At 43.4% G+C, this 16,838-nt stretch overlaps 2 protein-coding genes across 4 annotated transcripts in view; one reads left to right on the top strand and one right to left on the bottom strand.

Annotated features, from left to right (window-relative positions):
• LOC117970691 (transportin-2) overlaps positions 1-16,838 on the bottom strand; it is a 124,803-nt gene that overhangs the window by 106,559 nt on the left and 1,406 nt on the right. The gene's annotated exons all lie outside the window — the stretch shown is intronic.
• LOC117402026 (methylthioribose-1-phosphate isomerase) lies at positions 57-11,793 on the top strand. Its single transcript, XM_034002828.3, has 6 exons — positions 57-333; positions 2,216-2,451; positions 2,550-2,719; positions 3,669-3,845; positions 4,712-4,936; positions 6,633-11,793. Exons 1-6 carry the CDS (start codon positions 202-204, stop codon positions 6,764-6,766), a joined length of 1,074 nt encoding a protein of 357 aa, XP_033858719.2. The 5' UTR covers positions 57-201; the 3' UTR covers positions 6,767-11,793.

The raw sequence follows: 16,838 nt of genomic DNA, 5'->3' as shown, positions 1-16,838 counted from the left end.
GGTTCGGATCGACTGGTGGAGCTGACGTAGAAAAAGAAGGGCGTCAGTGGTTCAGCTGTTGGAGCCGCCTCCCGAAGTGGAACACGTGGTTTGTTGTCTGTGGTCGTTCTGTGCACAGCCGATTGTTTGTTTGTTTTTTACAGTGGCGAGGTCATTTTTCCGTCATTCATCAAGCTAATTGATATTGTTTAATCGTTTGCAATGACTCTGGAGGCGATTAGGTACCGCGCCGGCTCCTTGCAGATCCTCAACCAGCTTTTGCTGCCCCATCAGAGCGTGTTTGAGAACATCAAGACGGTGCAAGATGGATGGGAAGCGATCAGATCCATGAAGGTTGGTTAAATTAATTATGAAATCATATCGGTGCAATAAAACAGCGTATTTCACAGCGTCCGAATGTGACATGGCATACCAGGCACTTAACAGACGGATCTGACGTGCACAAATCTTACATTTTTACAACACGGTGCATGAAGTGAAACCTGAACCGTCCATTTAAACGGGGCGGAGTCGGTGGCGCTCATTCGATGTACTGTCATTCACTTCCATTGACAATAAAACATTATTGGGTGTAGTTGGTAAGAAAAAGGTGACCGCCTACTGTAGTGGACCTGGATTCAGGGAGTCGTGTTTTTTAATTGCTGTACTGTCACAGACTATATCTCTATTTCAAAATATAAATCTACCCGAAGATGTTAAAAGCAATACTATTCCATGCAATGACAATTAAGTGCGTTCACATCAAAATGCAAAAAATAAAAAAATAAAACAATATTACTATTTAATGAAGTACAGAAGTAATGTAACTTACATTTTACTGTGTTAGGGTTATCAGGGATCAATATGAGACATACTGGGCAAATGAATAGAAACATGCCTACGTGTAAAACCCATCCAAACACTGTGCAGCACTCTTTCAAATAAACCCATCCAAACACTGTGCAGCACTCTTTCAAATAAACCCATCCAAACACTGTGCAGCACTCTTTCAAATAAACCCATCCAAACACTGTGCAGCACTCTTTCAAATAAACCCATCCAAACACTGTGCAGCACTCTTTCAAATAAACCCATCCAAACACTGTGTAGCACTCTTTCAAATAAACCCATCCAAACACTGTGCAGCACTCTTTCAAATAAACCCATCCAAACACTGTGCAGCACTCTTTCAAATAAACCCATCCAAACACTGTGCAGCACTCTTTCAAATAAACCCATCCAAACACTGTGCAGCACTCTTTCAAAGAAACCCATCCAAACACTGTGCAGCACTCTTTCAAAGAAACCCATCCAAACACTGTGCAGCACTCTTTCAAAGAAACCCATCCAAACACTGTGCAGCACTCTTTCAAAGAAACCCATCCAAACACTGTGCAGCACTCTTTCAAATAAACCCATCCAAACACTGTGCAGCACTCTTTTGAATAAACCCATCCAAACACTGTGCAGCACTCTTTCAAAGAAATCCATCCAAACACTGTGCAGCACTCTTTCAAGAAAGTACAAACTTGACAAGCCAAGTGTTACAGCAGCACACTGACTGAGACTGCAGTTTATGCTCCTTCTACTCCACTGCATAAACATTTCCCATAGCAAAAGCAAAGTGTGATGAAGCATAGTGAGAACATGGTAAATCATAGGTGAACATCGTAAAGCATGTTAAAAACAACCTGTGATAAACATACCCTTATAAACATACCGCTGTATAAATAAACTTTGATTTGATTTGATTATAAACGTTACCCATAGTAATACAAAGCAGAGTATGGTAAAGCCCAGTGAGGGTATGGTAAAGCACAGTGAGGGTATGGTAAAGCCCACTAATGGTGTTTCTGATGGGTTACAAACATTCCTTACATTTTAAAACTTGAATGCTTTTAAAAGATGTTCAATCCTGCAGAATGTTAGGAAATTAAACAGAAGCGTAACACCCCAACCAAGAAATCAATGGCCCTTAGTTTCTCTGAGTTTTAGCGGCAGAGTTTCAGAGTGAGCGTTTTAAGGTTATGGGTGAAGGATTTGAAGTGGCTGTGTGTACGCATCCCACATTGCAGACGGCAGTACCATGAAGGGCACTGTGGCCTACAGATCACATGGAGCATGTCTGTTCACTGCCTGCTAACCTTACGAGCCAGGCAGGGTCCTGTAAAAGAATCCTGCGAGGGTTCAGAGAAGCGAGCGCGCCCATGATATGACTGCACCCCTTGTCTATTAGGTGCGGGGCGCCCCTGCCATTGCGATTGTGGGGTGCCTGAGCCTGGCTGTGGAGCTGCAGGGCGGGCCGCAACGCGAGGGGGAGGAGCTTGTGGCGTTTGTGCGGGAGTCGCTGGAACACCTGGTGACTGCCCGCCCCACGGCCGTCAACCTGGGCAAGGCAGCGGCGGAGCTGACAGAGTACACTGAGCAGCAGAGCCAGGAGCCTGAATGCACTACTGAGAGACTGCAGGAGAGGTGAGCTATACACACCCTCCCCTCTCCCCCACCCCGCTGTCTCTGAATTCACTGAACAGCACAGCCACCCCTCTCCCTTTCCTCTCCCCTTACTGCAGTGTGATTGGTTGGATTGAGGCAATGCTGGAGCGGGACGTCAGCGATAACAGGAAGATTGGGAATTTTGGAGCGCAGCACATCCTGTCGGGGGTGAGCAAGGAGCAGGTGACCATCCTGACGCACTGCAACACGGGGTCCCTGGCGACTGCAGGGTACGGGACTGCGCTGGGTAAGTACAAGACATAACCCAGCCCAGCCCAGCACTGATACATAGCACAGGACAGACACACAAATTGATACATAGCACAGCACATACACACGGTCTACTGCACTGAGCTGGGTAAGGACTGTACAAGACACAAGATGCACACAGAACAGGACAGACACACTGACACTCACACACTGTGGCTGCTATGGTGTTGGTACTGTACTGGGTAAGTACAGTACTCGCATGCAGACGCAGACATACACAGACACTGGCACACATAAAAACACACTGACACCCTCTCACACACTGCTGGTTTTGTATTTTTGTTGCAGTTTTATTTAATTTTTTCTAGGCTTCTACCGAGACTCCAGGTTTGATGCACAGTGTATATACACTCTCTATTGTCTCTCATAGTGTTTGTGATGCTCTGTATTGTGTCTGTGGTGCTCTGTATTGTCTCAGTGTCTGTGATGCTCTGTATTGTCTGTGTCTGTGCTGCTCTGTGTTGTCTCTGTGTCTGTGCTGCTCTGTGTTGTCTCGGTGTCTGTGCTGCTCTGTGTTGTCTCGGTGTCTGTGCTGCTCTGTGTTGTCTCGGTGTCTGTGCTGCTCTGTGTTGTCTCGGTGTCTGTGCTGCTCTGTGTTGTCTCGCAGTGTCTTTGCTGCTCTGTGTTGTCTCAGTGTCTGTGCTGCTCTGTATTGTCTGTGTCTGTGCTGCTCTGTGTTGTCTCTGTGTCTGTGCTGCTCTGTGTTGCCTCAGTGTCTGTGCTGCTCTGTATTGTCTCAGTGTCTTTGCTGCTCTGTGTTGCCTCAGTGTCTTTGCTGCTCTGTGTTGCCTCAGTGTCTGTGTTGTTCTGTATTGTCTCGCAGTGTCTGTGCTGCTCTGTATTGTCTCAGTGTCTGTGTTGTTCTGTATTGTCTCGCAGTGTCTTTGCTGCTCTGTATTGTCTCACACAGTGTCTCCGTGTTGCAGGCGTGGTGCGGTCCCTACATGCTATGGGGCGGCTGGCTCATGTGTTCTGCACAGAGACCCGTCCCTATAACCAGGGCTCCAGACTGACTGCCTACGAGCTTGTGTTCGAGAAGATCCCCTCCACCCTCATCACAGACAGCATGGCCTCCATCGCCATGAGAGAGAAGGGCATCTCCGGTGAGCAGAGAGCTGTGTGTGTGTGTGTGTGTGTGTCTCTGTCTGTCTGTGTGTCTGTCATCTCTTGTGTGTGTGCGTCTGTCTGTCTGTCTGTGTGTGTGTGTGCGTGTGTGTGCATCTGTCTGTCTCTGTGTGTGTTTGTCTCTGTGTGTGTGTCTGTGTGTGTTTCTGTCTGTGTGTGTGTCTGTGTGTGTCATTCTCTGTGTCTTTGTTACTGTCTGTGTGTGTCTTAACTATTTGTGTCTGTGGTTTTCAAGGGGTGTGTGTATGTATTCATGTGTTTTTGCCTCTTACGTGTATGTGTGCCTGTGTTAATTTAAAAGAGGGTAACTACAGAGATGGAAATCAAATCAAAGTTTGTTTATAAAGCGCACTTCATACAGGTCCATCTCAAAGCACTTTACAGGACAAAAATAGCCGAATTTATAAAAACAAAACAAACAAACAAACATAAACATGTCAGATGAAAAAATAAGACTCCCAATACGTTGCAGATTGATCCAGTCCAGGTTTTAATAGGTGCTTGATTAACCCCAGTCTGTAGATAACAAGCTTAGGTGTGTCTTATTAAACTGATAGTAAAACTAGGAATGGATCAGACTGCTATGCAATGGGAATCGTATTGCCCCTGCTGTACGTGCTGTATTGCCGCTCTGGCCTATGAGTTTAATTAGACACACCTGAGCTTGTTACCTAGACACACTGTGGCTAATCAAAGTTGTAGTAAAACCTGGAATGGGTGGCACTGCTATGCAATGGGAGTCTTATTTCCATCCCTGTACTATCATTTCTGAAGAGCTCCGCGCCATGCAGGGCAGGCTTTGCAGATGCTCTGAGCAGTGTCTCCCGCTCTCGTCCTCTCTCAGCGGTGGTGGTTGGGGCGGACAGGGTGGTTGCTAACGGTGACACGGCTAACAAGGTGGGCACGTACCAGCTGGCGATCGTGGCGAAGCACCACGGCATCCCGTTCTACGTGGCGGCGCCCAGCACGTCATGTGACCTGAGCCTGGAGAGCGGCAGGGAGATCGTCATCGAGGAGAGGCCGGCACAGGAGCTGAGCGACATCAACGGGGAACGGATAGCAGCGCCAGGTCAGACCACTCGCACAGCACTGTGATACTACTGCAATAATACTGATACTACTGCAATAATACTGCAATACCACTGTGATAATAATGCGGGACTACTGCAATAATACTGACACTATTGCAATATTACTGCAATAAATACTGTGACACTACTGCAATACTATGATACTACTGCAATACTATGATACTACTGCAATAATACTACAATGCTGTGACACTACTGCAATAATACTGCAATACTACTGCCCTGGCAAAAGCACTGACAGCACTGTAACAACACCGCCCTGTCACTGCACTGACTCTTCCATAACACTGCAATAGCCCTGCCCTGTCACTGCGGTAACAGTGCAGTAACTGCTGCCCTGAAACTCGTTAATACTGTCATACTACTGCAAAAACACTGCAGTGTGATACTACTTCACGGCAATCTGCTAACACTGCAGTATTACTGCTGTAACACACTGTGTGCTGACACTTGGATAACACACTGCTGGCAATGGGATAACACCCTGCAGTAACACACTGCACTAACACACTGCTGACACTGGGATAACACCCTGCAGTAACACACTGCTGACACAGGGATAACACTGCAGTAACACGCCGTGTGCTGACACTGGGATAACACCCTGCAGTAACACACTGTGTGCTGACACTGGGATAACACACTGCAGTAACACGCTGTGTGCTGACACTGGGATAACACACTGCAGTAACACGCTGTGTGCTGACACGGGGATAACACACTGCAGTAACACACTGCTGACACAGGGATAACACACTGTGTGCTGACACTGGGATAACACCCTGCAGTAACACACTGTGTGCTGACACTGGGATAACACACTGCAGTAACACGCTGTGTGCTGACACTGGGATAACACACTGCAGTAACACGCTGTGTGCTGACACGGGGATAACACACTGCAGTAACACACTGCTGACACGGGGATAACACACTGCAGTAACACACTGTGTGCTGACACGGGGATAACACACTGCAGTAACACACTGCTGACACGGGGATAACACACTGCAGTAACACGCTGTGTGCTGACACGGGGATAACACACTGCAGTAACACGCTGTGTGCTGACACGGGGATAACACACTGCAGTAACAGGCTGTGTGCTGACACGGGGATAACACACTGCAGTAACACACTGTGTGCTGACACTGGGATAACACACTGCAGTAACACACTGCTGACACTGGGATAACACACTGCAGTAACACGCTGTGTGCTGACACGGGGATAACACTGCAGTAACACGCTGTGTGCTGACACGGGGATAACACACTGCAGTAACACGCTGTGAGCTGACACGGGGATAACACACTGCAGTAACGCACTGCTGACACTGGGATAACACACTGCAGTAACACGCTGTGAGCTGACACGGGGATAACACACTGCAGTAACACGCTGTGTGCTGAAACTGGGATAACACACTGCAGTAACACACTGCTGACACGGGGATAACACACTGCAGAAACACTGTGTGCTGACACTGGGATAACACCCTGCAGTAACACACTGCTGACACAGGGATAACACTGCAGTAACACGCTGTGTGCTGACACGGGGATAACACACTGCTGTAACTGCTGCCATGAAAGTCATAACACTGCAATACTACTGCAAAGACAGTGGTTCATTCACATTCATTGTGGTTGATGTCTTCTCTCCTCTCCCCAGGAATAAACGTGTGGAACCCCGCCTTCGATGTGACCCCTCATGACCTCATCACTGGCGGAATCATCACAGAGCTGGGCGTGTTCCTGCCCTCGGAGCTGCAGGCTGCCCTGACAGGGAGGCTCACTGCGCTGTAGTGACACCTAGGGGACCAGAGAGGCAGCGCGAGACAGCTGCATTACCAGCAAAGAGCCATTCAACTGCGATTAGGGCAGCCAATTATACAGGACATGTACAGCAGGGATGGTAATTAGACTCCCATTGCTTTACAGTTCGATCCATTCCTGCTTTTACTAGGAGTTTAATCAAACAAGCCTGAGCTTGTTACCTATAAACTGTGGCTTGTCAAGTTTGTAGTAAAACATGGAATGGGTGAAACTGCATTGCAATAGGAGTCTTGTATTGGCACACTACACCTAATATAAGATCATTCAAGAAGACGTGTGAAATACAAGCATTTAGTGAACATTAGCCACTAAGACCAAAATACACAATTTCTGGTACTTTAACAAACAAAAGCACTTAAGCATTTCCAGATAAATGTTCATGACAAAAGTATTGGCACCTTTACATTAAAAGTCTGTAAAAATGTAATAGAACTAATTGAAAAATATATGAACAGATTGAAAACCATTACACAGTAATTAAGCTGCATTATAAAGTCAATAGCCAGAAAAAGAGGTCATTATTTCCAACATCTGATGAAGAAGAACGTTTTGGCAACACAGCAGATGATGGTCAAGACAAAGGAATTGGACTGATGTTTGAGAAAAGCACTTGTATCAAACTACAACAAAGGAAATAGCTACAGAACAGTATCAAAGAAATATGGAATACCAAAATCCACAATCAGAGCAATACTCAAGAAGCACCACAGAACAAATTCAACTGAAACACTTGAAAGAAGTGGCCGTCCAAAGAATATTACGGGCACAACAGGAAGGAGAATCGTCCGAGCAGCTAAAAAAATTATCCAAGACTAACAGCCAAGGACTTAAAGAAAGATTTAGAAGCATCAGATATTATAGTGCATGAAAGAACTGTACAGAGGCACCTGAACACAGAAGAGCTGCACACACGCAGTCCTCGCTGCAAATCACTTCTAAAGAAAATTCATAAAACAAACGGCTAAAATTTGCCAAGAAATATGAACAGCATTCTTAAACAAAATTCTCTGGTCCAAAGAGACTGGAAAATTGCAAACGTAATACTGATCCACAAAAAGGGAGACAAAACCGAACCAGGTAACTACAGACCAATAAGCCTGACTTCTATTATATGTAAACTTATGGAAACTATAATAAGATCTAAAATGGAAAATTACCTATATGGTAACAATATCCTGGGAAACAGTCAGCATGGTTTTAGGAAAGGGAGATCGTGTCTAACTAACCTGCTTGACTTTTTTGAGGATGCAACATTGACAATGGATAATTGCAAAGCTTACGACATGGTTTATTTAGATTTCCAGAAAGCTTTTGACAAAGTCCCGCATAAAAGATTCATTCTCAAACTGAACGCAGTAGGGATTCAAGGAAATGCATGCACATGGATTAGGGAGTGGTTAACATCTAGAAAACAGAAAGTACTGATTAGAGGAGAAACCTCAAAATGGAGCGAGGTAACCAGTGGTGTACCACAGGGATCAGTATTAGGTCCTCTGCTATTCCTAATCTACATTAATGATTTAGATTCTGGTATAGTAAGCAAACTTGTTAAATTTGCAGACAACACAAAAATAGGAGTGGCAAACACTGTTGCAGCAGCAAAGGTCATTCAAAATGATCTAGACCGCATTCAGAACTGGGCAGACGCATGGTAAATGACATTTAATAGAGAAAAGGTACTGCATGCAGGCAATAAAAATGTGCATTAGAAATATCATATGGGAGATACTGAAATTGGAGAAGGGAACTATGAAAAAGACCTAGGAGTTTATGTTGACTCAGAAATGTCTTCCTCTAGACAATGTGGGGAAGCTATAAAAAAGGCCAACAAGATGCTTGGATATATTGTGAGAAGTGTTGAATTTAAATCAAGGGAAGTAATTTTAAAACTTTACAATGCATTAGTGAGACCTCACCTAGAATATTGTGTTCAGTTCTGGTCACCTCATTACAAAAAGGATATTGCTGCTCTAGAAAGAGTGCAAAGAAGAGCAACCAGAATTATCCCGGGTTTAAAAGGCATGTCGTATGCAGACAGGCTAAAAGAATTGAATCTATTCAGTCTTGAACAAAGAAGACTGCGCGGCAATCTGATTCAAACATTCAAAATCCTAAAAGGTATAGACAATGTCGACCCAGGGGACTTTTTTGACCTGAAAAAAGAAACAGGTACCAGTGGTCACAAATGGAGATTAGATAAAGGGGCATTCAGAACAGAAATAGGAGGCACTTTTTCACACAGAGAATTGTGAGGGTCTGGAACCAACTCCCCAGTAATGTTGTTGAAGCTGACACTCTGTGATCCTTCAAGAAGCTGCTTGATGAGATTCTGGGATCAATAAGCTACTAACAACCAAACGCGCAAGATGGACTGAATGGCCTCCTCTCGTTTGTAAACTTTCTTATGTTCTTATGTTCTTATAACTTTTCTCCCAAAATGGACCACGGTATCTTTGGAGAAAAAAAAGGGAATGTCTTCAATGAAGAAAACCTTGCACCTACAGTTAAACATGGAGGTGGTTTGATCATGACATGGGGGTGTTTCAGCAGTTTAGGGACTGGAGACATTCATGTGATTGAAGATCGGATGAATGCAGCCGTGTATCAAAACATTCTACAAAATACAATGATACCATCTGCTCACAGACTGATTGGCAGACAGTTAATCTTCCAACACGACAACGACCCAAAAGTTCTGCAATGGCCATCGCAATCACCAGATCTCAATCCAATAGAAATGCTTTGGGCTGATCTGAAAAAAGCAGCAGTCAAGCACTGTGTATCCAATCTGTCTGAGCTGAAAGAACTATGCAAGACAGAATGGGTCCAGATTTCACCAACAAGTTGTAACATACTGGTTAAGAATTATCATAAACTTCTGAAAAATGTAATAAAAGCAAAATGAGGACACGTGAAATTCTAAAGCAGGGGTTCCAATACTGCTGTCATGAACAAGTACTTTAAATATGTTTTTTATAAAGATTATTTGATAAATTACTAGAAATTGTGTATTTTGCTTTTTGTTTATTAAAAAGTGGTTAAAGTTTACAAAATACTTGTCCTTAATCTGTTACCTTGACTTATGGTATAAGCGTAGGGTGCCAATATTGTTGTCTGCTACTGTATGTGGTTTAGCATACCTCTCTGTGCTTTTACACTTTGCTATGCTTTTATTTTGGGGGGGGGGGTATTTTGAAGAGGATTAATGTTACACTTTTAATATTTATATGCTGTTTTGTAAAAGGATGATATCATGTCCTCAACGCTTTCAAACCAGTTTGAACTTTAACATATTGGGAATATTTGGACCCAGTCAGAAAAGCCTTCATAGCACAATAACTTTTTATACATTACTGCAACATGTGTGTAAGACTGCATGTTATATGGAAAAGACTGAAAAAATACTGAAAAGGAAATGAGTTTGGTCTGCTCTGTACACTGCTATGTGCACACTGTGGCAAACACCTACTTTTGGTTTGCATATTTTGTAATCAAAATTCTTCAGGCTTGACTCTTGGCTAACGTTAGAAGTCTAACCTATTGACACCTGTGATCTGTAATCGTTCTGTTGAGTTGGGTTGCTCCCCCACACTTGACACTGGTTCTGTTGAGTTGGGTTGCTCCCCCACACTTGACACTGGTTCTGTTGAGTTGGGTTGCTTCCCCACACTTGACACTGGTTCTGTTGAGTTGGGTTGCTCTCCCACACTTGACACTGGTTCTGTTGAGTTGGGTTGCTCCCCCACACTTGACACTGGTTCTGTTGAGTTGGGTTGCTCTCCCACACTTGACACTGGTTCTGTTGAGTTGGGTTGCTCTCCCACACTTGACACTGGTTCTGTTGAGTTGGGTTGCTCCCCCACACTTGACACTGGTTCTGTTGAGTTGGGTTGCTCTCCCACACTTGACACTGGTTCTGTTGAGTTGGGTTGCTCTCCCACACTTGACACTGGTTCTGTTGAGTTGGGTTGCTCTCCCACACTTGACACTGGTTCTGTTGAGTTGGGTTGCTCTCCCACACTTGACACTGGTTCTGTTGAGTTGGGTTGCTCTCCCACACTTGACACTGGTTCTGTTGAGTTGGGTTGCTCTCCCACACTTGACACTGGTTCTGTTGAGTTGGGTTGCTCTCCCACACTTGACACTGGTTCTGTTGAGTTGGGTTGCTCCCCCACACTTGACACTGGTTCTGTTGAGTTGGGTTGCTCTCCCACACTTGACACTGGTTCATTTCCCCCTAATCTTGTTCTTCTTTTAAGCTAAATTAAGTGATGAGGAATTAGGCAGTAAAAACAGCACGCTACTTTGCATGTTTTCAAACCTCAATGCAGGGGATTAGCCTCTGCATATTAACTCTGTGCCAAACACAAAACTCAGCCCTTTGCCTTTGATTTAGTATAGAACAGTCTATGCTCCTGTTTATCTTATTAACACTAGCAACAATATCACAGACTGCCCCCCATTAAATGAGTGCTAACTAAGTCTTCTTATAAATCCATTCTGTTACCTCCCATTAGCACTCGCAACATTATCACTGACCCCTTTAAAAGAATGAGCAGCAAGGCTTCAGATGCATTCTCTAACCTCTTATTAGCACTATCAACATTATTACTGGACACCCTTTTTCTTGTACTGAGAACTTTTCCCTGGTAGTCAGTGACTTCCAGTGGTATACGCAGCCACATTTCGTTGTCTGAAAAAGGAACCGTTACAAGTTACTGAAAAATGTAATCGGATTACATGTAATGTGTTACTCCCCAACACTAGGAGTTAAGACACCTGTAGATGCTGTCGATACATCATTCACCTGGACAGATCCCTTCAGGAATGATGGCTTTATAAATCAGGTTTTTAAATGTGTTTATTAACCTGTCATCGTGATCTTTCTTTAATTAAAGTATTAAATAGAAATTAAATTGGTGAACTGTGATAATTTTAATCGTACTGTACTGTGTGTGTCTTTGTATGTGCATTAAATAAAGTATGATTCAAACTGATTTATTATTATTGTTAATATTATTAAGGTTCCCTTTCAAGTACGCAATGTAACCATGAGTGTATATAAAAGGACTACACACAGATCTCATTGCCGTTTTTCCTTTCAAGATCTGGCATGACAGGAACCTGGTATCAGATAAGTACTTGTTGCTTATGACTGTATAATGTTTGTTAACTATTATGCTTTACATAATGTATGTGTTAATTTTATTTCACTGTAATTGTTTTCTAATAGATAATTACATGTATATTGTGCACTACAGCCTGTTGTTTGTTACGTCCCACAGTGACCTTGTGCCCCGCGTGAAGCCAGCAGCTTGAGTCGCTCCTTCCCAGGGATCAAGCAACATAAGTCGGCTGACTTGTGCTCTCCTCACAGGCTGCTTAGCTCCAGCTGGAGTTTAATAAAAATTCACATTTTAAGTTACGAGATGTTTATTTTCTGAACTGGAATTGTGTTATTACTGTTTTCTGTGGAGAAATATTTCTCGTATTTTCTATGTTTTTTTGGGGGGGGGGGTTTTGTTACAGAAATATGCGCACAGCTGCTAAACTCAGCAGCACTGCGCTGGATCTCGCTGCCGTTTTGGTGACTGCTTTGCATCACCATTACGAGGGCTGGTAGTACCTCTAACAAGCAGGCTTCCCTCAGTCTCATGTGGGTACTGACCGTGGTTTTGCCAGTAGCTTGTACAGATGGGCATCCCTGTACAGTAGTGGTGGGCAACCTGCGGCGGCCTGCGACGCATCAAGTTTACAAACAAGAGGAGGCCATTCAGCCCATCTTGCTTGTTTGGTTGTTAGTAGCTTATTGATCCCAGAATCTCATCAAGCAGCTTCTTGAAGGATCCCAGGGTGTCAGCTTCAACAACATTACTGGGGAGTTGGTTCCACACCCTCACAATTCTCTGTGTAAAAAAGTGCCTCCTATTTTCTGTTCTGAATGCCCCTTTATCTAATCTCCATTTGTGACCCCTGGTCCTTCTTTCTTTTTTCAGGTCAAAAAAGTCCCCTGGGTCGACATTGTCTATACCTTTTAGGATTTTGAATGTTTGAATCAGATCACCGCTTAGTCTTCTTTGTTCAAGACTGAATAGATTCAATTCTTTTAGCCTGCCTACATTTGACATGCCTTTTAAACCCAGGATAATTCTGGTTGCTCTTCTTTGCACTCTTTCTAGAGCAGCAATATCCTTTTTGTAACGAGGTGACCAGAACTGAACACAATATTCTAGGTGAGGTCTTACTAATGCATTGTAAAGTTTTAACATTACTTCCCTTGATTTAAATTCAACACTTCTCACAATATATCCGAGCATCTTGTTGGCCTTTTTTTATAGCTTCCCCACATTGTCTAGATGAAGACATTTCTGAGTCAACATAAACTCCTAGATCTTTTTCATAGATTCCTTCTTCAATTTCAGTATCTCCCATATTATATTTATAATGCACATTTTTATTGCCTGCATGCAGTACTTTACACTTTTCTCTATTAAATGTAATTTGCCATGTGTCTGCCCAGTTCTGAATGCTGTCTAGATCATTTTGAATGACCTTTGCTGCTGTAACAGTTTGCCACTCCTCCTATTTTTGTGTCGTCTTCAAATTTAACAAGTTTGCTTACTATACCAGAATCTAAATCATTAATGTAGATTAGGAATAGCAGAGGACCTAATACTGATCCCTGTGGTACACCACTGGTTACCTCGCTCCATTTTGAGGTTTCTCCTCTAATCAGTACTTTCTGTTTTCTACATGTTAACCACTCCCTAATCCATGTGCGTGCATTTCCTTGAATCCCAACTGCGTTCAGTTTGAGAATTAATCTTTTATGCGGGACTTTGTCAAAAGCTTTCTGGAAATCTAAATAAAGCATGTTGTATGCTTTGCAATTATCCATTGTCGATGTTGCATCCTCAAAAAAATCAAGCAGGTTAGTTAAACACGATCTCCCTTTCCTAAAACCATGCTGACTGTCTCCCAGGATATTGTTACCATATAGGTAATTTTCCATTTTGGATCTTATTATAGTTTCCATAAGTTTACATATAATAGAAGTCAGACTTATTGGTCTGTAGTTACCTGGTTCGGTTTTGTCTCCCTTTTTGTGGAATGGTATTACGTTTGCAATTTTCCAGTCTGTCGGTACAACCCCTGTATCAAGAGACTGTTGCATGATCTTGGTTAGCGGTTTGTAAATAACTTCTTTCATTTCTTTGAGTACTATTGGGAGGATCTCATCTGGCCCAGTGGATTTGTTTATTTTAAGAGCTCCGAGTCCCTTTAACACTTCTGCCTCTGTTATGCTAAAGTTATTTAAAACTGGATAGGAACAGGTGGACATGTGGGGCCTGTTGTCTGTGCCCTCCTTTGTAAAAACCTGTGAAAAGTAATCATTTAATATATTTGCTATTTTTTTTTTCTTTGTCTATGATTTTGCCCTTTGTATCTGTTAGACATTTAACCTCCTCTTTGAATGTTCTCTTGCTGTTATAATATTGCAATGTTGATTTCTATCTCTCTCTTGGCCTTTCTAACTTCCTTTTTGACTTGTGTTTGCAGTTCCAAGTACTCTTTCTGTGTACTTTGTTTTTAGTCCCTTTTAAATGCTCTGTAAAGTGCCTTTTTTCGCTGAATAATTTTTTCTAATTGATCTATGAAACCATTTTGGCCATTATGTTTTAGATTTAGATTTGTCTACTTTTGGGATAAAAAAAACCTGTGGTCCAAGACCATGTTAGGCCTTATAGGTAATAAGAAGAGCTTTAAAATAATAATAATAATAATAATAATAATAATAATAATAATAATAATAATAATAATAATAATAATAATAGCATCAGTAACAAAACAAACAAATAAGATGCAGTAATTGTATCAATTAAATATGCGATTAAAACCAGGATTAACTAAGATTTTTTTTTTTTTTAATCGCTTGACAGCCCTAATATTAAATAAACTTTTAAACACATTCTGCATTCAATGTGTTATTTTTCTGTCTCTTTATAATTGTGACTGGTCCTTACAGGATGTGTGTGTGTGTGTGTGTGTGTGTGTGTGTGTGTGAATGGATTTTATGTGTGTGTCAGTCTGTGTGTAGTTAGTTATTTTAAAGTGTGCCTCCAAAAGCTTTAAAAACTGGTTGCAGTTTCCTTTTTTCCCCAGAAGGTGGCAGCATTGAAAGCCGTGTCATGGTGACAGTCTGAATACGTAATTGCAGCAACATAATGTTAATTTAATAAAACATCATATCATGATGAGTTGTATAGAATTGGAATTATCATTAAAACTGTAACCTTGCAAGCTGCTGATACAATAAAATACAACACGACTTTTGTATATTTATTTTGTATATTTATTTTGTATTTCCTCATCCACAAAGCACAACTTTTGCTACAAAAGATTTTTTCTAAAATTATTTGTTTTCGATAAATTTCTAGAAATTATAAATTTCCATTGGGGTATGTAAACTTTTGACTACAACTTTATACATCCACAAACATACACATGCATCTGAATACATACATACATACATACATAAGCACACATAGTATAAAAGCCTATATAATAAGGTATTTGTTTATAATATCCAAGAAGTACTTTAGGGGAAGAATCCTAGTAATGTAAGATATGTGCGTCGCCCGATGCAACTCCGGGGACCGTAGGCCACCCTGGTGGTTGACATACGCCTCCAGTTTTGTTGACCGTCTGGACCAACACATGTGTACCTCTTAGCACTGGGAGGAAATGGTGGAGAGCAAGGGAGACCGCCTGCAGCTCCAGCATGTTTATATGCAGGGACATCCAGCAGTCCGACCAGGATCTGAGGATTCCTCTGCCTTCCCAGACTGCTTCCCAACCCAAGCTGGAGGCGCCTGTCGTCACCACTTGGTGGTTCAACACCACTCCCATGTTCACATCCTCGCGCAGGTGAGAGGGCATCCTCCACCAGCATAGGGCTGCTGACAGTGTCTGTCGCGCTTGGGATGTAGGTGGAACACATTGAGCTACGCTTGTAGCGGGCGCATGCGAAGTAGACCCAGCTGAATGGCCTATATGGCTGCGGCCATCAGACCCAACAGTTTCTGGCACAATCTGAGGATGACCTGCGATCCCTGTCGAAACAGGGAGAGGCAACCCTGGATAGCTGCAACTCTGTCGTCCGACAGGTATGTGAGCATCATACTGGAGTCCAGCCAGAGCCCCAAGTACATTGTGCACTGCACCGGTGTAAGCCGACTCTTTGCATCGTTGATGGTGACGCCATCTTTTTTGGACACCAGAAAGTACCTTGAGTAGTACCCCTCTCCGTGGGAGGTGGGGTCTCTGAGACGAATGGCTCGCTTGCACAGCAAGGCGGCCACTTCCTTCTGAAGTACCGAGGCCTGGAGAGGGTCTGTCACGAAAGTATTTGTGATTCCTCGAAAGGGAGGAGGTCCCAAGCGGAACTGAAGCGCGTAACCGTTGTGCACGGTGGCGAGCACCCAGGTGTCCGAGGTGTAAGCGCGCCAGTACTGCAGCTGTAGTGCCGAAAAGGGGGTCTCAAGCCACCAGCCTTCAGGGGCCCTGCTGGGGCAGCTGAGGTTGTGGCGGGGCAGTTTGGGGTGGCTTTCTAGGGCCGTGCGGTCTAACACAGACGGGGGACACACAACGGCAGCTAAACAACAAGGCCCACTTCAGCTGCCAAACGGCGGCTGGGGGAATCACTCGACAGCGGGGATGCGGCAAAGCTTAGCCCTGTGAAGGAATTGTATTCTCCCAAGAAAGAAAAGACAATCAATCACAGGGTGACTGCACAGGCAGTCATTCACACACGACAGACAGTAAAAAACAGAGCAGCCTACAAAGCAAGCGAGGAGGCTGCGAAAACAGGAGAAGAGACTCGAATAGAGAGTCAGTGATTACAGGAAATCGGCAAGCCGGCTTTCAGCACGAATGCTCTTTCTATCAATACGCTCAGCTAGACACCAAAGTCCTACTGTACCGTCTTGAGAAGGAAAAAGAGAAATGGCTTTCTCAGGATGGCAGTTTTAACCCCTCGGTG

Source organism: Acipenser ruthenus, chromosome 34 (genome assembly GCF_902713425.1).
Source record: "Acipenser ruthenus chromosome 34, fAciRut3.2 maternal haplotype, whole genome shotgun sequence".
Lineage (NCBI taxonomy): Eukaryota > Metazoa > Chordata > Actinopteri > Acipenseriformes > Acipenseridae > Acipenser > Acipenser ruthenus.
Note: the sequence above shows the minus strand (reverse complement) of the source record. Positions and strands in the feature narration are given on the sequence as shown.

Excerpts from the sequence above, each read along its gene's own strand:
- LOC117402026 (XM_034002828.3), top strand. The coding sequence starts at position 202 with ATGACTCTGGAGGCGATTAGGTACCGCGCCGGCTCCTTGCAGATCCTC. Across the intron at positions 2,720-3,668 it reads AGGGTACGGGACTGCGCTGG|GCGTGGTGCGGTCCCTACAT; the intron begins GTAAGTACAAGA and ends TCCGTGTTGCAG. Across the intron at positions 3,846-4,711 it reads GAGAGAGAAGGGCATCTCCG|CGGTGGTGGTTGGGGCGGAC; the intron begins GTGAGCAGAGAG and ends GTCCTCTCTCAG.